At 38.8% G+C, this 22591-nt stretch overlaps 2 protein-coding genes across 4 annotated transcripts; both read left to right on the top strand.

Annotated features, from left to right (window-relative positions):
* Positions 1–269: 269 nt before the first annotated feature.
* On the top strand, positions 270–18080 carry LOC113674106 (uncharacterized). Of its 2 annotated transcripts, none has more exons than XM_027190581.2 (17): positions 270–423; positions 551–632; positions 4444–4511; positions 4889–5229; positions 6045–6148; positions 6394–8226; positions 8626–8763; positions 9045–9225; positions 9506–9643; positions 10378–10553; positions 10779–10923; positions 11547–12498; positions 13219–13396; positions 14164–14196; positions 14830–15216; positions 16110–16272; positions 17163–18080. In XM_027190581.2, the coding sequence occupies exons 1-17, from the start codon at positions 392–394 to the stop codon at positions 17741–17743; spliced, it is 5532 nt and encodes a 1843-aa protein (XP_027046382.2). In that variant the 5' UTR covers positions 270–391; the 3' UTR covers positions 17744–18080. The 2 variants fall into 2 exon arrangements, with proteins under 2 accessions (XP_027046382.2, XP_089047861.1); XM_089191735.1 differs by having other exon boundaries at positions 271–423; positions 4889–5223.
* A 293-nt stretch (positions 18081–18373) lies between these two features.
* Positions 18374–21859, top strand: LOC149035580 (uncharacterized). 2 transcript variants are annotated; one of them, XM_089191736.1, is made up of 4 exons: positions 18374–18620; positions 19790–19959; positions 20115–20161; positions 21080–21859. In XM_089191736.1, exons 3-4 carry the CDS (start codon positions 20139–20141, stop codon positions 21831–21833), a joined length of 777 nt encoding a protein of 258 aa, XP_089047862.1. In that variant the 5' UTR covers positions 18374–18620; positions 19790–19959; positions 20115–20138; the 3' UTR covers positions 21834–21859. The 2 variants fall into 2 exon arrangements, with proteins under 2 accessions (XP_089047862.1, XP_089047863.1); XM_089191737.1 differs by lacking the exon at positions 18374–18620 and having other exon boundaries at positions 19823–19959; positions 21248–21859.
* Positions 21860–22591: the final 732 nt, after the last annotated feature.

The following is a 22591-nucleotide window of genomic DNA, read 5'->3' as shown; positions in this document are numbered from 1 at the left end:
AAAGATTCACAAAGTTTTCATTCAGCCATGAGGAGCAAGTCATGGTCTACTTCGATCTAGCTAAGTTACTCCTAAGTCCGAGCAAACCTCACTAAAATGATTAAAGAAACCTGTTTCGGCTAAACAACGAAACATTACAGAAATCCAAGACACAGGAGAAACTGAAAAAAAATTACAAGTTGCCATGGTGAAAGCCATGGTAACAGTCTCTCAGAACTCCCTTACGTTGCTAAGGATACAGCCGAGCACGTGTTCTCGCAAAGTATACTGGGAATGGAAGAGGCTTGGTCGCGCAGGCTGGCGCGAAAAGAAAGAAATTCGACAAAAAGGAGAACGATTACCTTCTTATCTATGATATAATACCAATCATTTTGTTTGCACTAAGTAGAAAATGCCAGATGAGGAAAGAGTGAGGAAAAAACGGTTGGTTTCAATGCTATTATTCTGTGACGTTTGGCACCATGTATTTGACTACCTGTAGTTTACGATTATACCGTGACAAGTTTTTCATTAACATTTTTTGCCGCCTTCGATTATCATTATCCTTCAGACGAAAGCTCGATTCCATAATCAGTAAACTGCATCAGACGAATCCATCGGAAAAAGAGGGCACAGGAAGGGAAGAAAAGCAGGTAACATGTTTATTTTGCTATCCAGGTTGCGTGAATTTTCGTGCCGGCATGAGTATGTTTGTGTGTGATCGACGATTATGTGACATCAGGATACCAACCACTATTTACATATCAAGCATTGATTAACATTATGGTCAATTTTACGGTACGCTATTAAGGAAAATTTGTCTTTGTAACGTTTTCTGGGGGTTATATTTTCAGTTTGTTGCTCAGTTTAACTGGAGTTGTCTTCAAAATATCTGGCATGGTATTTTGTACTTTGTGTTCTGTTTGATTCATAATTATGACAATTGTTTTTGTTCTTAAGACAATTTCGATTTCGTCTTAGTCAAGAGTCGAATTAATGGAACGATTTATTTAAAGCTGTGCCATAGGTGAAATGATAACTGAAGAAGCATAAAAATCCTTCAGCAGCGAAGCAGATTTCATTCCACGCACTGCTCGCTTTTTTAACTCGAAGATCGATTACAGGCTTCGGTGAAAAACACTCACATGATTTAACCGGAATAGAAATAAAAGATTGCTTAGTACTTAATAGTTCCTTGTTTTGGCTAACCTGAAACTTAACCACTTTCTGTTCGCAAAAGAAGTCGTGAACTAAGAGCTGTGAAAAGTTGTTAGTACCAAAATTTATCGCAAAAAATGTAAACTGTGAAAATTAACAAAAATTTATGCGAACGTTGCATTTTGTCTAAAATATTAATGCAGTTTTATTCAGAGACTTTTTCGTAAGCCTTAGAGAAAAAAAAAAAAGGTAGAGCAAATTAGTTCTTAATGGCACAAATTTGTGTTGTTTTAACATGTATTTGCCTAGCTTTTACCTACCTCTTTTTCCACGTTTGACCAATGTTTTTGGATCTAAAAAGTAAAGGAAAGATTTGTATTTATCATATAAACTGCGGTGTTTTACAGGTATTTCCAGCCCTGAAGAAAAGCCGTAACAGCATATGTGTAAAATTGGTAGTTTTTTTTAAAAGTTTGTGTTTGATTTCACCAATCAGCTGCTGACGCATCACTTGCTTTTCGTGCCACTTTATCAGGTTGATGAATAAATGGCAAAGCCTTCACCATTCTCAGTCCAAGGTGATATATCAAAATTTTCTCGGTTTATGGCTGCTACAAACACTGACAAATTCATTTTGCTTACAGTGATGTTCAAAATTTCCTAGAAGCAGAAGAAAACCAAAATATGTTTAGAAAAATCGAAAAGTTACATACTTGGCTTTGGTAATTGGATTTCTTGCAGCTGGGAATGAAAACTGACAACTGAAAGATTTGCCATAGGCTGATTTTGGTGATTTTATTTCTTCTCTCTGTAAGGAAAAAGTCAATAACTTAGAATTTTGTGAATTGAAAGTTATGCCTATTGTTTGTTTTTGTAATGATTCTATGCATTTTTTTCATCTTGAGTCTTATCATACTTATTGCCAATGCACTTTAAAACATTTTTCATAGATTGTGGATCCTATTTTTTTTAATTCATCAACAAAGTCAACTTTTCTTGTCAGTTAAGGTTTTTTGTGTTAACAAGATAAGCAAAATACTTTACGGTTGCTTTTGGATATGGAATGTCTCATCTCATGTTCAACTTGATACCTTACATGTTTGCTGTGCTCACTCATGAGCTATTAATATGAGTGCTTGAAGAGAAATTCCATATCTACATATATATAGTTCTTTCTATGTACTATAGATAATTTTGCTGTTACCAAATAAAGTTATCCTACTAAGCTTTTTCACTTCGCACCCTTAACATCAGTATGCTTAAAAATAATGATAAATAAAATATTTATATATTTTATTTATTAAAAAAAGGAACATTCTAAAGAAATTAGAAGTAATTACAAAAGGTTTTTTTAAAAAAAGACATTGACAAACTGTTTTTAATGACATATGGTAAAGCATTCCATAGTTGTGGGGCTGCCACAGAGGAGAACCTTTTTAAGTTGTATGACAGAGTAAAAAGAAGATGTTTGGATAATGAACTTAATTGATATGATGGAGTGAAGGATGTACATGTGCGGCAGTGCCAAGTTGTTGAGTGCCTTGTAGGTTGTGAGCAAAATCTTAAAAATGATATGGTGAAGAGAACATACATACTGATATTAGGTTGTAATTGCCATGATCATTAGCACTCAATCCCACTTATCCCTCCCTCTCGACAGCAGGAGGCAGTATCCAAACTACAGTGTTATATTGAACAGACACCAAAATAAATTGACACTTTGTATTAACTCTTAGACCATTTAGTGTGATTGCCATTTAATTTCTCCTTACAATATCACCCCTGAATCATCACATTAAGGTCACCAGAATAAAGGAAATGATCTTTAAGTAGAGAAGCTCTTGGTTGTTAAACAAATTCTCTTTGTCAGCACGTTATTTAATGTGTAAATTACAAGCCACCATGTACAAAGTAAACATCTGCTGTTCTCATTTTGTCTTTTCCTCCATACTGTTCAACAAACTGGATCAAGGAGAAGCCCCTATTAATTAGAAATAGATGCTAAATTTGAGAATTTTTCAGCTATTAATCTTGTATTTAGTGGAGACTTCAAGAGGTTTTACTAAAAGTTATCTATTGAAAGAAAAATTTGTGGTTTGAAATTGTAGGAACTTCATGTTATTAAGATAAAACTTATAACAAAATGTGTTTAATCAAAACTGTATAAATTTAACAAACAGATTCCATGTTGCAGTGGATCTGTTCAGTAGTTGATCATAGCAGATGTCAAAATGTGATAAGAGCAAAGAGTGGCATATGAAGCTGATGCAAGTACATGTATCTTGCTGATGTTCTTACCAGATTTTTGATGTCTCTGTGATCCATTACTGTACAAACCCACAGCATCTGATTAAAAGTAAAGTGTCAATGGTGATGCATCTGTCCATTTAACAAATAGATTCCAAGTTGCTGTGCATCTGTTCTTACCACATTTTGACGTCCTCTGTGATCTATTACTGAACAGATGCATAGCAACTTGGAATCTATTTGTTTTGTATAATAAATAATTTAAAAAAGTTTTAATGATGACATCATCTATATGTCTGCCCTCCAATAGATCATAAGTGAGAACCAATCAGAACACATGCATAACTGAGCTTATTGTATAACAATTAATAGATTTTTTAACTTTTGATGGAATTAACAATGCTCTCTGACTCTATCTTGACACATAAAATATTTGTAATGATATTTAAAGGAAAGAAAAAAAGCAACAGTTTTTTTTAATTACCTTCTCCTTAATCGATTAAAATTACAAAACTCTTAATGCTGAAATGGGAAGTTTCATAAATCTTGTTTGTACTAGGAAACTTTGCATCTGCGCACTGTTATTTACCTTTACTGTGAAAGATATGCCTCTCCACTTTCAAGGGTTTCAATTAAAGGCAGTTACCAGTTGCCTACAGCCACCTATAGGACCTCTTTTTGTTGTCTGTTAACCCTTTCACTCTTAAGATCTTGTTACTAACTCTCCTTACTTTCAGCTTTACAACTGGTATGATGTGAGTTTGGAGAATTCGGTTGAATCAACTAATAGTCCCCCAGTTAGATTTTTTTCTTGATTCCCATCACCTGTCTGCTTGATATTGCATTTACATTGTAAGGATAAGTTCTCTCTTGGTCGCTCATGGGAGTTAAAGGGTTAAGTCTGTGAGTAGGCTCTCCTGTTTGGGATTTTTTATTACAACCCCCTTTTCCGGGAAAAGCCAGCTATTACACGAACATCAGCTGCCTATAGAAAAAGTCTGCTTTGATAAGATTTTATTGTACACACCATATTTTTAAATGAGTGGTTATCTCCTGCAGAATGATGCAAAGAAAGAAAATGTTGATGCTAATGAAACAGGAGAATCACTTCCAAGGTCATCAAGAAGGTAAAGATTCTTATATGTTAGATACATCAGTACTCTGTGGTTTGAATCATGAATTATGCCAGAAATGTAGTTGAAAGATGCACAAAATATAATTTTTTTTCTTCTGGTGTCTTCATAAAACTAAGTGAAGGCCAGTTTTGAATTATGCTGATTCTCAGTGTTTAAAAGACGGATTTTGTAGGGAATTAGACATTGAAGATGAGAGAATATTTGGTCATGATTTTTATGGTTTTAGTTTTCTTTTTCTTTTCTTTATTCACACCCACAATAATAATTATGCAGTCCCCCTTGCCACTGTCTATTTGTATATTTGAATGAAACCCTGTTTGATGAGAATGTTTTATTGGGTGAATCCAAAAAAATTATTATCCTTACAGGAAAGCAGCTGCAGCAGCAGTAAAACAAAAGCACCATGACAAGGAACCAGTCACTTGCCAAGAAGGGGAGGTAGATGAAGAAGCTCATGGCATCGAAAATGGCATGGATATTGATGAAGAACAGAAAGTTCCTTGTATTGAAGAAGATTGTGTTATTGAAGAGTTGCCACCTGATAATGATCCAGTAGTAAAACAAGAACCTGTTGAAAACTATGAGAACTCCTTAGATGGTCTTCAGAAAATGCTGGGGTATGATATTAGCGAAGAGGTACAGAAGCAGAAGGAACAGAGGGATGAGAAGAAAAAGGAGAAGCAGATTTCTGAAAATTCAGATGCTGATGGTAAGGCTTGTAAGGGCCTATTTACACGGTACGACTTTGTCGCATGCGACAAGCTTACGACAGGCTTACGACACGAATTGTTTCGTGTAAATCAAACCTACAACTCACTTACGACTCTTAAGTCATGTCGTAGGCCTGTCGTAAGCTTGTCGCATGCGACAAAGTCGTGCCGTGTAAATAGGCCTTAATGGTAATTCTCTTTGCACAGTTGTGACTAAGGCACCACCTTGAAAACAATGTATAGATGTTGAAGGAAAAAAGCTCTTTAAGGTGAATAAGACATTTTTCACCCACTTGTTTCAATTGTAATTGAAATAAATTTTGAATATGAAACTCTGTTAAGGCCTGAGGAGCTAGTGTAGGATTAGGTTGCAGTCAAAAGGCAACTGGGACAGATAATGTCACCATTTACTATATGGATCATTTTATTAGCAGAAAAGCTTTGCTTTTGCGGCACAGTACACCACTGAGCTAGCTTTTTTGGATTTTCTCACTATCTCTTGGGCAATATTTATAAAAATCTCAGTGATCAAAGTCAATAGCTTAACTTGGTTGAGAAGCAAAACAGTTTTAATCCTTATTTAGTATGGACAAGGTCCGAATTGAAGTGGCAGTAAATTTGTGAAATGTTGATGTTCAGTAAATGTTAAACGTAAGCAGACCAGGCGATAAACTGCTTGCAGTTACATGTGTTTCACCTTATTTTCGATGGTATATATTTTTACTCTTTTATATTGTCATTAGCACTAAACAGTCTCTATACGAAACATAATATTGGTTTTAAATTTTAACCTTTTTAAATTTTAAATTTTCAGTTGAGTTACCCCGAAGAGTTCAGTGTACAGCTTGCGGAAGACAAGTGAACCCTGCTCATGGTACTGTCTGTAGACACCCAAACTTGAATGTCTTGGTGTGCAAAGTAAGTACATACACATGTTTGGTATCACAGTCACTTCTCTATGAGATGAACATTTTAAAAGCAGAAAAAAAAATGTAGATAGGTATCTTTTTGTTTTGATACAATTTGCAAAAAGTGTCGACTTTCGCTTTGACTTTTTACTTTCCGTTATTTACTGTTGCGCAGAGACTCATCATAGAAGACGAATTAAATTTTTCCCCAGTGCGTCTCTCTCTAATTTCCTTTTATTTTTTGTTTTTACATAGAAATGCAGTCGGTACTTCAATTCTGGGCCATTTACTCGTGACGAATTTGGTGTAGAGGAACAGTGTCGATGGTGTGGCGATGGAGGTTCGCTTCTCTGCTGTGACAAGTGCGAGAAGGCATTTTGCAAAACTTGTATTAAACGTAACCTTGGCAAGGCAAAGCTCAAAGAGATCGTGGATGCACCGGAGGACACTGAATGGTTATGCTTTTGTTGTAATTCTAAACCTTTATCGCAGCTAGTAAAAGCATGTAATCGAATTATGGACATTCTGGATTCGCGCAAAGCCCAAAAAAGTCTCTTTAAATCGAAAAAGGGATCTTCGTTAAAGGAGACCCCTAACCAAAAGGAACGACGGAGCAGACTGTGCAGTATAAGTGAGAATATGGGAATGAGCTCTGATGGCGCATTGTCACCCAGTGAAAGTCCAACAAAGAAGAGTGCGGCTGCTAATCGCGTCAGTGTCAATGATGATGATTGTAAAGAGGATGAGGACGATGGTGGAAATGATTCGGATCGAAAGAAAGACAGAAAATGCAGCTCTAAAGTTGCAAACAAGAAAAATGGAAAGAAAAATGGGTCTACTAAAGAGGATGTTTTGGTGGTTGTTGACAGCGATAGTGATGATGATGTGGTGGTCACCAGCTCTAGGAGTAAAGGGAACAACAAAAAGGTTCAGGCGAAAAGTACAAGTAAAAACAAACCACAAATGAGTGGCGAATCAGTTGGGAAAAATAACAAAAAAGACAGTAAGAAAAGCAAAGTGAAAAACAGTAGAACTAGAAAAGATTCATCAAGTGAATCAGATTCTCATGAGAAAAACAAAGATTTAAAGCGAAAGTCGAAAGCTGGAAAAAAGACGAAGCGCAAAGATAAAAGTGAAGAGGAAGATTCAGACTTTTCAGACTTTGTTTCTATGGTGAAAATTAAAGACGGTCATCAAAAGGAGAAGAAGGTTAAGAAGCAAAAAGGAAAAGGAAAGAAAAAAGCCATTTCAGATTCAGGGAAAGAATCTGAGGACGAGAGAGACAATGAAAGAAGAAAGACACGCTCTAAAAAGGCAAGCGTGTCACAAAAACAAACTAGAAAACGCCCGCGGAGGGTAACTTCTTCAGAGGAGGAATCCAGTTCCTCCGATGAGGAGAAATCTGACAGTGATGTGCCAGCTAAAAAAAGGAAAAAACAGCAGGCTAAAAAGAGCAGAAAGATACAGAGGATAGCTTCAGAAGACAGTGATGAATCTGATGAAGAGATTGCCAGCAAAAAGAAGGGCAAATCAAGGAAGAAAACTAAAAGTAGTAGTTCTGAATCTGACGACGATAGCAAGAAGAAAAGGAAACGGAAGGGAAAAGGGAAAGAGAAAAAAGGACGAAAGAAACACCAAATTGGTAAGGATAATGACGACTCGGAAAATAATGAAGACGAAGAAGAAGAAGAAGAAGAGGAGGAGGTGAGCCCATCGAAAAAGAAAGGTCGTAAGAAAATTCGGAAACTAATTGAAGACGAGAAACTTGCCGAAGAAACCCGAAAGGCCAGAAGGCTCGAGGAAGAGAGGCGGAAACGCCTTTTAGAAAGGACTCGTGCCAGTGAACTTGATGACTTGCCAAGTGAGTCGGCCAAAGTCTCCACACTTGTTCTTGAGGCTGACCCAGACACCAAGGAGCCGTTAGTCCAGATTAAAGAGGATCTTCTGCAGCATCTGAAACCTCATCAAAGCAAAGGGATACAGTTCATGTATGACTGTGTTATTGAGTCGTTAAAGTCATGGAAGAAAGAAGAGCCAGGTGGAGGCTGTATACTGGCCCACTGTATGGGTCTCGGCAAAACGCTGCAGGTATTTTTAGAACTTTTGATGGAGCTATTTTGAAGTAACAGTAGGAGGTAAACCAGGATTGCATCGGTCTTACTTAACTTTTTTGATTTAGTATGTGATTGGTCTAGAAAACGCGCGCCTTTTTCTCGACCAATCAGATGCAAAACCAGAAATAATTGCGACTTGGTCACTCGCATTTCCCGCTCTTTTTTTCAGTTTAGCCACCTCAGTTATTTTACCTTTGTTCTAATATGCCGTTGTGATTAATCTGATTTTGGTCTAAGGACAAGCAATCGAGATCCGCTGTATGGGCAGTTTTGCTATTTTCATTGGCTGTGCTTATATCGACTATAGCATAATACCAGCGAGCCCGCGAGAATCTCTACAGTTGTCGTAAAAACGTGGGTATTTCTCTCTCAGGTCGTTGCACTTGTCCATACACTGATGACCCATTCAGATATCAAGTTACAAAGGGTGTTAGTCGTGGCTCCTCTCAACACAGTGTTGAACTGGCAAGTCGAGTTTGAAAAGTGGCTAGCTGTGGATGACAGGCTCGAGGTAATAACAAGTTGTCTTGTTGAGCGTTACTGGTGTGTCTTTCAGACTATTACTAACCAGGAGACAGCAACAATACCGTGACAAATGTCTAAAAAAGTCTGAATAAGAATCGTTTTTGAATGGACTCAAGAGGAAGTCACTGATCTTTGATGTGTTCGAACTTTATCTTGGAAAAAAATGTTTAGTAAATTGTATACCTTTTTCAAAAGAAGTGATCAGATTAAAATTTAGTGTGACCTCTATTGGACGGGAACGACCCCTTATAATTTTCTTTTTTCAAGGTTTATATCCTTCAGGAAGTTGGAGGAAACAATTGGCGTCGAGCAGACATGCTCACACATTGGATGCGGTATGGTGGTGTGCTGATCATGGGATACTCGCTCTACCGTAACCTGTCACAATGCTACAGGATTAGAAGCAAACACCAGAAGAAGTCATTCCAGGAAGCTCTGGTTGATCCTGGTACGGTGAACTTTGACTTCAGTTACTGTTGTTGGTCCAACGACTTTCGCAAAAAAGGTTTCTTAAAATAGCAGACGTGGTTGATTTGGAAGCACAAAACTTTTAATTTACATTAGATTTTGATAAAAGTTAAGAATTATTCCAAGACAGCTCAATTCCAAATGCGTCACATTGATTAGTAGTATGCGATTCTATTGTTGTCCACAAATCCACTACTATAGAGCGATGCTATGGACGTGTCTCTGAGGTGTTTTGCTGATTAACTCTCTTTACTTTCTAGGTCCTGATTTGGTAGTTTGTGATGAAGGTCATATCTTGCGGAATGACGCCAGTGCCATCTCCAAAGCTCTCAATGCCATAAAGACAAAACGACGAATTGTGTTGACTGGAACACCTCTGCAGAATAATCTCATTGAATGTATGTTCTCATGAAATGGTTACCTTTTAATTATTAGTTTATGGGCTCAAGATTTCTATCGCGTGATAGAATGTAATTGGTTAGGGCGAAGTCCGAATAGCCTACCACGCGTAGAAATAAACAGCAAATAATTGAATTTTTGATATGAATCTATTAGTCCTCCAGTATTTAACAACAAGACAGGCTCGTTATTAAGATAAATTTAAGATTCAAGGGGAAACGTTTCAAAGACATGTTTCGACATGACTTCATGCCATCATCAGGTTAATGTGTTGAGCCGTTGACTTTTGTTTTTACGCGTTACAAGCAGATACGTTGTAGGTTTCCTCGTGAATCTGAAGTTTATTTCAATCATATTGTTATCACGAAGCTTTGGAAGTCTTAAGACAGGCTTTTTTTTTTTAAGTTTGGGTACTGTTAGACTGCCATGCAAACCTGACAAAATATTTGGGTTAGTATAGTAGCGAGGAACGAAAATCACCACTCATGGCAATTGAAAACCAACCAATCGAAGCGGAACATTACGCTTCGTAAGGCAACGCCGAATTATTTGACCTTGTTCCCTAAAAAGACCAACATTATGCAGTCAAAACGCTGCGACATCAAAAGTGACTGCATCTTAAGGGACACGATAATTCTTGACTGTAACTCTTGAATTACTTCAACCTTTATTTTTTTAGACAATCGGGTATTAGCATGCTGCAATTACTCATCCCACACAAATTATTTTGCAGATCACTGTATGGTGAGTTTTGTGAAACCAAATCTCCTTGGTACGCGTAAAGAATTTACGAACACGTTTGTCAATCCCATCCAAAACGGCCAGTGTGCAGATTCTACAGCTCTTGATGTTCAGATTATGAAACAACGATGCCATGTGCTTCATAAGATGTTAGAAGGCTGTGTGCAGGTGAGTGGAATCACGTGCCGTACGTATTAGATTTGAAATTCACCATATACTGCTTCTTACAGCAAAAATGACGCACTCAGTTTTTGCGATGTTCATTGCGGATTATCAAAAGTTGGGATAAACTCTACCTTTAGATATAAACGAAACTTAAAATCTTTGAATTTTTTAGTAAACAAAGTCGCAAAAAACTCCCTAACCGTTTCTTTTCTTTCTCTTTTCCAAAAGAGAAAAGATTACGCGGCGCTGATACCGTTTCTTCCACGTAAACATGAGTATGTGATCAAGGTTCGGTTATCAGCATCCCAGAGGAAGCTGTATGAACATTACCTCAAGACATTTGTGTTTCCTGATGGGGACGTTGGAAAAAGAGGTAGGGAGGTGTATTTGACGTAATTGAGCACTGTTGTTGTTGTTGCTGTTGTTAACGGAGTAATTTACAAAAGCACTAAGATCGAAATGGGAATGGGGCTTTGAAAGTTTGAAACAATTTGCGTTTGTCAGATTACTTGGTGGAGCAACAGTTGAATAAATCGCTGGGTTTATGGTCACGAAAACCGCTCTGTTTGAACGTCTGGTACACGGCTTGTATTTTTATATTTTTTTCATCTGTTTGTATGACCTTGTTTAATTTTCTTGCATGGTTTTTGTTTTTGTTTTTTTTTGCTTTAAAGATCACTAGGATATTGTTAATTCGCTATGACTCAGGGAGTGAGGAGTGTACAACTATGCCCCCATACACTGACATGCAACCATGTTGGGACTTAGCTTAACATGTACATCAACAGCAAAAGCTAAACATCAACTCTGATTTAAATCACTTTTCTGAAACCAATCCTGTATAAGAATAGTGGAAAATTATTGTTTCCATTAAGCAGATATTTTCACTTTAGTTTTGCAAAGGCTTGGAGGAGACCGTAGGCAGTTCAGTTTTTTATCTTTTTCCGTAAACGCAATGTTCAATCTCTATAATGGGTATTTTAATTTTGCTCCTAGGGGTTTCCCTTTTCTCGGACTATCAGTGTCTGATGCGTATTTGGACTCATCCCTGGTGCCTGAAGCTGGATGCTCTGCGACGGCCAGAACAGTTTGTCGATACAGACAGTATGGACGACTTTGTGGTACACACTGACGAAGAAGAAGAAGAGGAGGAAGGATCAGAAAGCGTTCAGTCAACAACTTCAGAGGAAGGAGAAGACGAAGTTCAGTCTTCATCTGAGAGTGAAGATGAAAGAAAACGAGTTAAGGGCAGGAGAAGAAAGAAGATTTCAAGCTCAGACGAGGAGGAAAGTGATGACGATGAAAACGAAAGCGAGGATGAAGTTCTTCCGCAGTCCTCGAGGAAGAAATCTGCGCTCGCCAGCAAAGCTTCTTCAGCTTCAAACAGGGCTGGCTCCTCTACTGTGAACATTGGTGGAGAGGACATAACAATAGTGGATATCAACGAAGGTGCGAGTACCAGTCGTGTTGGACCCAATTCTAGTAACAACGAGACTCGCAACAGCAAGAAAGATGTTTCAGTGAGAGACGATGCGACACCGTCAACAAGTAAAGACATACAAAATAGCGAGACGAGCAGCAGTGTTTTTGGCAGCACACGGTCGGGGGCGTCTTTCAAAGACGAGCCTGACGTGGAGATCGAGGAGGAAAAGGAATGGTACGATGAATTCCTACAGGAAGATGACGAATACAACGTGGAACTTAGCGGCAAGCTTGTTCTTCTGATGGAGATCCTTGCTGATGCAGAGGCGGTGAATGATAAAGTACTAGTCTTCAGTCAGAGCCTGGTTACCCTTGATTTGATAGAGAAGATGCTTGGCGGTGGGGAAATCGGTGGCGATAGAGAGAACTGGTGTCGAGGTTGTGACTATTTTCGAATGGATGGATCCACAAGTGCGGCTATGAGACAGCGCTGGGCTGATATTTTTAACGATGATGATAACAAAACGTAAGTTACAAGTGATAACTGATTTAAACTTTATTTGTTTTGTAGGAGATAAGTGATGGATTCACTCTTATGCGCAATTGTATTTCAAGTGTGGCAGACAGTAAATCCTTATCAAGTCTCTGAGCGAGATACATTGTCAAATGCAACCTTTATTCATTGTTTTGAAATGAGCGTTCGCTTCGTCCATCAGTTCTGGACAGGAAAGATGCTCTATTCAGCCAACCATTGTGGGATATTAACGTCAAAATATAATTTGTAGCCATTAAAGTCGATTCTTGCATTTACTCGAAATATGCGTTTGGGAATCAACCGTGGTACATTGGAGTCAAACCGTAATTGCTTGGTTGCCTTCGAACCAGGAAAAGCTGTTTTATTGAAACAATTAAAATTAATTAAAACCTCTTGAGTCTCTTTGAAGTGAGATTTTTTTTATTCCATGTGTAATGAAACCATATGCAAATTAAAAAAATGAAAGGAATAAAAAAAGGGGCAAACAACATTAAGGTGCTGTTTACCTTTGATTTTGCATCTGCTTATTTGAGAGGGTGGTGCGATTTTTACCAGACCAATCACAAAGCTAGCTAAGCTGATAGCAGTGCTAACGTGTATCTTTTTGCGTTCAGTTAAGTATTTCACCGCAGAACAGTGTTTATTGAAAAGTTCTTTCGAGTGAACCTAACTATAGAAAATAGAACTGACCACGTTTGTCTTTTCCCCTAGGGCTCGCTTGTTTCTGATCTCGACCAAGGCCGGTGGACTGGGAATCAATCTAGTGGCAGCCAACCGAGTTGTGGTATTTGACGTGTCATGGAATCCCTCACACGATGTACAGTCAATCTTCAGGGTTTACAGGTTTGGACAGAGCAAGGCTGTGTTTGTTTACAGACTTATAGCACAGGTAAGAGCGTAATCTAGCCGTCCTATGACATTTAGAATTGCTCACATGATTTACTTTCTGACTCATGTTAATGGCTATTCAGTCAGAGTCTGGGGAAGCGCAAAAGCATCTTTGGATTCGGAAATCGACCGTCGACGGTAGGAATCTGGAGCAAAACACACGAGAGTATCGCGTCTCACGCGCGATGCTCGTTCACATGACTACTACGGAAATGAATTTAAGAGATCCTCGCAGCTGAGAACACTACTGAATTAGTAGTTGAAAATAGGACCTGAAAAAAATTCAGGCCCGTACGGGATTTGAACCCTTGACTTCTGCGATACCGGTGCAGCGCCCTACCAACTGAGCTAACAAGCCAACTGGGAGCTGGTCAATGTGTTGGGTCCAAATAAACCATCCAAGTGATGAATGATGATTTTAGATATATGAAATTCATATATTGGCACTGCGGTGAAGAAATGAATTTATTTGGACCCAACATGTTAGCTCAGTTGGAGGATCGCTTAAATTTGTTTCTTCACCGCAGTGCAAATATATGAATTTCATATGGCTAAAATCATTTTACTACGGAAATGTTTGGTTGACGAGTTGCCACGCACGCTGTTCGCGACCGTGTATCCTTTTCGCGTCTACTTCAGAGTGGCTAAGCGTGCAATTTTGGTACTGCAGAACTTGATTAAATGACATTGTCTTAATAACATGTATTATTTAATGAGTGGTGATCCATAACATCCATTTTGGGTTTAACACTTAGTATCTTTTTTCAGGGAACGATGGAGGAGAAGATATACGATAGACAGGTTAGTATGATATGATAAGTATTATGGCAGGATTGCTGACCTTGTTGCAGCTGTGAAAAAAAGTAGATAATTAAGCTAACAAAATAGAAAGAAATTTTTTTTAAAAAAAAATCATACTATATTAGGAGAACATTCAGTCCCCTATACTTCTCTCAAAAGGAGCGATGTTAATCTAACTTCGTGAATTGCTCATCGATCTTAAATCATACGCGGGATTTTCTGATCTGCAAGGTCGATTAGAAAGCGGAAGAAAGGTGATCTTGGACCATAATCGCACACTGTAAGACGCGACAATAAATTTGATTCCTATTTATTACATCCATTCGAAATCGCAGATTGAAATTGCTTAAAGACAATTTTTTGTCAGTTTTTTTTTTTTTTCTATTTTCCAACGCAAAGTTTTGGCAGCAGAAGTTGTAGAATTCGCCACACAATCTGAATGGCTTTTGTCGGCTTTAATTTGTTACTTCAAACGAGCCTTTAAATCTGATTGGTTGAATTGTTTTAGTCTTCCATTCTCGTTCTCTTTCATTCCATGCGAACGTAATTCCTCGATTTTTTTTCTTGATTTCTTGCGTTCCTGTAAAGTTGTTTTTATTATCCGGTTTTTGCAGTGGGTTTTTTTTCCCTCAGGTGACAAAGTTATCTTTGTCCAGCCGAGTGGTGGATGAACAACAGATTGAACGGCACTTTACTGCTGCTGATCTACGCGAGCTGTACACGTTTACCCCGGATGTTCTTGACGAGGATAAGGAGGCGGAGAAGGAGAAAGAGAGGGATGCCGGCGAGAAAAGCAAAGAAAAGGAAGAAGGAGCTAATGTGACTAATGAGGAAAAGGAAAATGATACAGGCGATGAGACAGAAAAGGAGGGCGATAGAGTCAATGAAACTGAGAGAGAAAATGGAGAGAAGCAAGGAAAGGACGAGGAAGACTTCAGGAATGGAGGAAAAGACAGTGCAAGCGAGCAAGCAAAAGGAAGCGATAAACCCGAAGAGCGACCTTCCTTGCCTCTCCCAAAGGTAACCACAATCTTACTGATCCTCGACTGAAGTTATCTGCTTACAAATCAATGACATCTAGTCGCTGATGCAATAATTCCTGTCTGTGTGACTTTTCGTGTAAAAAGCCCGTCAAGAAAGGATCAATAAAATGAAATCACTGACAGTAAACGTGAAAAGCAAACTATTACCAGCCACCAAAAATGAAAATGAAATCACTGACAGTAAACGTGAAAAGCAAACTATTACCAGCCACCAAAGAAGCTCAACGCATTCATTAACCCGTTACACCTTAACGTCAGTATGCAAATTCTCCATACTATGCTCAATACATTTCTTAAGGTGCTGACAAGGAGAATTTGTTAAACAATCAAGAGCTCTTTTAGTTAATGATCCTTTCCGTGACTCTCGTGACCTGAATGTGTGATTCAGAAATGACACTGTAAAGAGAAATCAGGTGCTAATCACTCTTAGGGGTTATAGGGCTAACTTTGCAAATTTTTTTCACCCACTGAATTTTAAGTAGAGAAATTTTAATTTTGCTGACATTCGTATATTTGAGGTAGTGTAGTCTGAAGTTGCATTCCGTGTGATAATCAACCAAGCTTTTATTGTCGTAAACAGAAGGTACATGTCTTTCAGAAAGGAATCTTACAGATATTAGCCCGTCCCACCCTGCCTGCCTTTTCTTTTGACCATCGCTCTCTACCCTTGATTCAATTTTCTTTCTCTCCTCAGCCTTGCGCTGCTGTAAAAACCGAATATGATAGTATGAATTTCACCCACAAAACATTGAGCGCTCGCCAAAATTCTCGCCTGCTCTGCAGGCTATGAGAATGGTGGTATATTGTACACACAACAAAATTGCATTACCTGGTTTAAGTTAACTCACTCGCACGATGATCGTTTTGTAGGACGCTGTACTAGCAGATTTGATCGCACGCCTTCATCCCAGATGGATAGTGAAGTACCATGAGCATGACTCCATGCTACAGAACATCGAGTCTGAAGAACTGACTCCGGAAGAAATGAAGCAGGCATGGGAAGCTTACGAAGCTGAGAGATCTGGCCAAATAGGTGTGTGATGTAATCTATACTGTCTGTCATTCCAGTCATCTCCATTTTCTCTCTCAAAATGGAACGAGCTTTTGGAGTTGACCTCCTGTGACACGAATGATTTATTTGGCTAACCGTCCTTCTTCCGGTCATGGATTGTGCAAACCGAAATCATTATCGCTAGTGAAATCATTAAAATTATGTCTGTTATAATCATGTGGGGTCAAATTGTTTTTGCCATTGTCGTTTTGGGGTGGGTTACCAAATTGTGCGTACCCAGCCAGTCCTTCAGTCTTTAATCCTCGACAGGGTTCGAGGGTTCCTGGAAAACTTGCGACGTCGTGGAATTTTATTCGACTTTTTCCAGGACTGGGAGGTACTGGAAAAAGGACTACAGGTCGTGGAAAATCTTGTAAATCTGCTTTACTCAAGCGCTGAAGTTTTCAGAATTTACATTATAAGTGTATGTAGACATAAAAGTAATTGATTTTTAAATTTTTGAGAATGAAAGAGTTTAAGGTGAAAATTTGGAACCCTGGAAAATTAAATTAAGTCTCGGGAAAGTTCTGGAAAATTCCTTGAAATTTGTTCCCGAAAAAGCATACAAAGCCTGCCTCAATCCTCCTTTATTCTCACTCAGTCTTAAATTAAACCTTGGTTGATTTTTCCACCACTCACCTCTCTTGAAAAGGGATTCTTTTTCAGTGCACACACTTTTTCGCGAGTCCCGAAAGTGTTTGTCTCGGAGAGAATCCGCGGCAAAGGTTGTGACTTGTCGCAAAGGGAAAATAATTGCTTCCAAATGCGATACTGAGGGAAAATAGGGTTGGGGGAAAATGAAACTATTACCTTATTACTCCATTCGATGTAGTGTCAGTTCATATGAAGTTTTTCTGTATTCTTGCTCGTAGTCCCAGCACACAACCGCAACCAGGAGCCTCCACCGGGGAGCCACGCCCACACTCAGATGCAAGTGGCGCAGAGAATCCGAATAAACTCGGAGATGTTGAAGCAGATGCAGCAGATTCAACAGCTGCAGGAGATGCAGCAACGTCAGGAGATGCAGGAGCGCATGCAACGTGCACGGCAAGAGCAGGAACGGTTGTACCAGCAGCGCCACAGTGCTTTGTATCAACAGCACCAGCGACAGCAGGACGAGATACGCCGGCAGAATGAACTGCGATTCATTCAACACATGACGCAACAGCCTGCCGCACAGCGCTTCCAGATTGGACAGAATACAGTAAACGTGCAGACGACTCTTCCGCCGGCCCCACAGGCCCCCCAGGTGTCATTTTCTCGGCCTGGTTTGACGTATCAGCCTCTGAGGGTAGGTTTTCAGGTACCGGCGAATGTTCGCCTCGCCGCCCCTGGAGCTGGAACTATTCCTACCACAGGAACCCCATCCACTATAACCTTGACTCTTGGACCAGCTACGCCAGTCAGTACCGTCAGAACTTTGTCGAACAACGTGCAGGTTTCGCGGCCATAACCGTGTTGTATCTCATTGTGAAAACGCTGCGTTTCGCGAGAATAGGAAATTTCGACGTGCATAGAAAATGTCTCTTGGACTTTCCTTTGTGATAAATGATCTTCAAGGGCTTGTTTTTTATTTTAAGTGAAGTGTTTATAGAGGCTTATATTGGTATATGATGGGTGACTTTATGTATCTCGGGAAAATGACGATGTTGCACTTAATAACGGCCAAGGTAATACTCACTCATCATATGTCACGCGTAGCGATTATTCTAAGCGCTGAATACATCGTACAGAAATTATAGTGCTTTCATTATTTATCGAAAATTAAATACGAAGCATTGATATATAAATGTGTCTGCTTTCTAACAATCTCCTTTTCGGCGAGGGACTATTCTGATTCCGTTCTTGAGAGGGAGGGGGGGTCGGGAGAAAGGTTGGCAGTTATGCAAAATGATTCCTGAAATGGAAAATTCAGGGAAATAAATGCAGCACAAAAAATTTAGGAAGGCAGACACAGGAACGAAAAAATTTTTCCCTTTCGTGTCACCGTATACGGCAGTACAAAATCGCTACATCGAACGTATTTGAGGATTAGTAACAATTTTTTTCTCGACGTGTGTGGCGGAATTTGCAGACGCTCCAATTTTTTTTTACTTGTTTATTATTATTTTTTTTTGTATTCTAACGTTTTTGAATGATTGACCGATTTACTCTTCTATTTCCCTTCGTGAGGTATATATGCATTGAACTAATCGGCACTGATTCTCGATGTTTGTTGTGTTACAAGAATCTTTCCAGCAAATTTCTATTCTAGACCCAAAGAGCACTATCTTTTCCTTGCTGGTCGCAGTAGTATTCGTTCTTCAGAGTAACGAAGAAACCTGCTTGGGGCAAGTACTGTTTAATTGCACTCTTATTGTTCTTTCTCCGCACGGTAATTACGATTCTCAAACCTGGACAGATTTTTTAAATGGCCACCGCGCTGCTGTTCATGTTCTGAAGCAGAAAATAAATGTAAGAATATTCTCCTGGGTAGTTGTACCTAAACGATTGTTCTTCCCAGGCATATTTTATACTGTAGGAAAATTGCGAATGCTCTCAACTAAGTTTTGCGTTGAGTAGGCCGCAGTTACTCAGTCAGGTTCGATCAGTCGTTATAGCCGCTGTAGTAAGAGAGACATTCATCATATGTTTAGAGCAGAGCGATATGGAAGCTCCTAAGTAAACTTCGTCCTAGAACTAACTTGCGCAGGGGCCCATTAACCAGCGCTTCCATCTTCCATACTTACCCTCTGAGTCAACCTTATCCCGTATCTTTTTATTTTTAGAAGCACCTCCCACGGGGTTTTTCGCGGGTGTTTGCATAATAGCCAAACATAAGAGAGTTGTGGTCCTCTATTGTTTACGTCACATGCGGGCCGCACAAAAGTATTACAATTATGCGAACGTCAGCGTGTTTTCGCGGGAAATTAAAGAACTCCCCATATATCTCAGTTCTAAAAATAGAAAGATACGGGACAAGGTTGATTCAAGGGTACATTGGTATGGAGGCTCCGGGTAATGGGCTCCTGACTTGTGCCTGTGGAATAAATCAGAATTAAAAAATGTGTTTATTGGTTGATTCAATACCAAATTCTCAGAACTTACATAAGAATTATATGGATGACAGTAAGGAGAATTACAAATGAGATATGAGGAATGATTGAGTTTAAAAAGTGATACATTTCTTTCATCACCAACCGTAAGGCTGAGTTTTTGGTCTCTTTATTCAGAGATGTATGTAAATACGTAACTGAGTTATTTGGTAACGATAATCACCAGCTTTTGCATCAAATGTTTAAACGCAGTACATCAAACTTGAAATGGAATTAAATTGTATTATTGAAGCAATCGGTGGGGCTGTTCGGTTTGTTTTTGGAATATCGATTGTTAACAGCTTTGATTTATTGTAGCACCATTCGGGCATTACAAACCCATTCTGCATGACAGGAACATTAAATGATTAACACATAAATAACACCTACTGACGTGGTGAAACACTTGCGTTCATGGACAGCAGCCGAGGCAATGCATCATGCAGTGCGTTGGATTCAAAGAACCGAGGACGCGGTGGGTCGGAGACGCGACCGGAAGTGATTTTTCCAATTTCGGATGAAGAGCGCATGCGCGTGGCGTTTTCTCCCGAACTCGAGAACGCGGCCTGAAGAGATTTGGCGTTGTCTGGAAAACGTGAGTTGTTTAAAGCAAAACATTATAATTAACCGTCTATCACAACTATTCTGTCAATTGGAATTTAAAATTTATTGCCTCTTCATGGGTTAGGCATCATTTTTGAAACTAAAAGGACCAAAGTTGAATGGTTTAAAACGTTTTCTTCCCTCAAGGTGAGCAAGCTCGTGGTGAAGTGAATGGCGTCAAGCAGATCTTCAAAGTAAGTCATCTAATTATCCTTGAAATATTTCCCAAAGTCTCATTTTCTTTCACAGTTAAAGGAATTTATTGCTACATTCATGCGGCTATTCTCATGCATGATACAATTTAGTTATCAGGCGTCTTATCATACTACTTGGTCTTCGTTTTGTTTTGATTAATCCAAAGAGCTCCGATGTGAAATATCAGAATAAAGCTTTATCGGTTGTTCCATCAACGAATGATCGATTTTACCTTCATAAATAATTTATCTAAGACTTTTCTGTTTATCATTTGAGTCTCTACCAGATCCAGGCGTGATAATTCATGATGATCTGAAGTTGAATTTCCTGATATTGAGTGTGATTAAAACTCAACTAGACAGAGTCTATTAAAGCTAACTTTCAAAAATCGCCCGCTATACTGACTATAAGAGGAAACATAAGTTTAATTAGTTCTTTACCTTGACCACTGTCATAAAGCGTAGCATTTCAAAAGGTAAGACTGACATTTCTGCCATTGTGTTATTTCCATTTTTTTTTTCTTTGAAATCGTTACTAACGAGCCAAGTTTTAGATAATACTCTAAACTGAAAACAAACCAAGAAAAATCAGAACTAAAAAGAGATTTTATTTGAGGTTAGATGTTGTTGCCTATCTCATATGAAGTTTTGATGATGTGAATCTTTGGTCAGGCTTTGAATGCATTATTCCACTGCTGTTAATCCTGAAAGTGTAAAGTTATGGGTGAGGTCTCCCTCACTCAGCAAGGCCGCTCTTTAGATTTGTGAGCTTTAGATGTCATTAAAGAAAAATCTCACTTTTTTGAACAAGCATGAAAATTAGCTTTGAGATTAATAACATTTAGTTTCAATTCAAAAGAAAGGGTTTTTTGGAGTGAATTTTATTCTAATATTCTCTTTGTTTTTATTTTCACATAGCAATGTAATGTACTGGACTGAACAGCACAATATTATACTGTGCAGAGAAGTAGTGTTTCAAAATCCCTATGTATACAAAAAGGGGACTCCCCAGTGCAGTGAAACTTGGAAGAAAATTGTAGATGTTCTAAACAAATGTGATTCCCCACAATTTAATGTTGACCACAGAGCCATCCGGGACCACATTAATGTCTTGGTAAACAAGTACAAGAAAAAAATCAGAGCTGAAGAAAGAGCATCAGGAATATCCCCAGATGAGCCAAGTGAATTAGATGACCTAATACAGCAAATTATTGCACTTGAAGAGAGTTCTCCCACAGATACATGTAGTAAGGATAAAGCTGACAAAGGTAAAGCAGAAGATGCAAGAATGAAAGCTATGGAAAGGCTTTCCCAAAGCAAAAAAAGGGCTTCAGAGGGAGCCAAAGAGGGTGAGGACAAACCAAAACGAACAAGAAGAAAAACTGGAGATGCCATGGAGTTTCTAAAGGAAAGAGCACAGAAGTCTGCAGAAATTAGAGAAAAGGAACTTGAGCTGGAAAAGGGAAGACAGGAACAACAACTTCAAGTGCAACAACAACAGGCTGATATGCTGAAGCTAATGCACCAGCAACAACTGCAAAATCAGCAACAACAGCAACAGTTCCAGCAGCAACAACTGCAAAATCAACAGCAACAGCAACAATTCCAGCAGCAACAAATGCTCATAATGCAGCAGGTCATGGGCGTCATGAGTAAAATGCTTAACAAGTAGACATTAAATTTTTATTTCTCAATGTTTACATGTTTAAGATTTACATTTTCACAAAATGTTGAACTCAAAGTGTTATTTGCCACCCCTTTGTTTAGATCTACTTGTCGTAACATTCCCACAGACTGTTCAATCAGGATTTTATGCAAGATTTTATGCAAACTTAGGCATTGACAGGTGTTTTTGTTACAGTATTTTAGCTAAAGTAATCGATTAGTGGTGGTGGATCAAGGCCAAAGTAGTCAGCAGTCGTATTGCGGTAAAGACATGTTAAAGCATTCCGCAAAAGTGTACAAACAATGTACATTTTTCCTACATGACTAAGGCCAATTTTGAGATTTTTTTTGGAGTCAAGAAACTTGAAATAATTTATAAGGTCTCCAAACAACCATCCACACTTGTGCGTACAGAACTCATAGATGCATTAAACTCTTCCATTTGTCTTGTTAACATCCCATGTCTGAAGGGGCACTGCAGATGGGTACATAGAGGATATGCCAGATCCCCGTAGATACACATCTCTTGTCCAGCAGGAGAAAAGGCGAACTGTGCCAGGTCAACATAAAGGCCAGATGTGTCCAGCATTCTTGCATCATGCATTCGTCCCTCTGAACAAGGGCAAAAAAAATAATTTTTGAACCACAATCAGTTACACATTGGCTGGCTGACAAACTGTTACCTATGTAGACCATTGATTAGCTTAGTAAGTGAGTAGGCCAAAAACAACATAGGATTGGCTGGCTATTATTCTTGCAGTCCAG

This window comes from Pocillopora damicornis, chromosome 13 (genome assembly GCF_964200805.1).
Source record: "Pocillopora damicornis chromosome 13, jaPocDami1.2, whole genome shotgun sequence".
NCBI classification, from domain to species: Eukaryota; Metazoa; Cnidaria; class Anthozoa; order Scleractinia; family Pocilloporidae; genus Pocillopora; species Pocillopora damicornis.
This window is presented reverse-complemented; position numbering and strand designations above follow the sequence as displayed.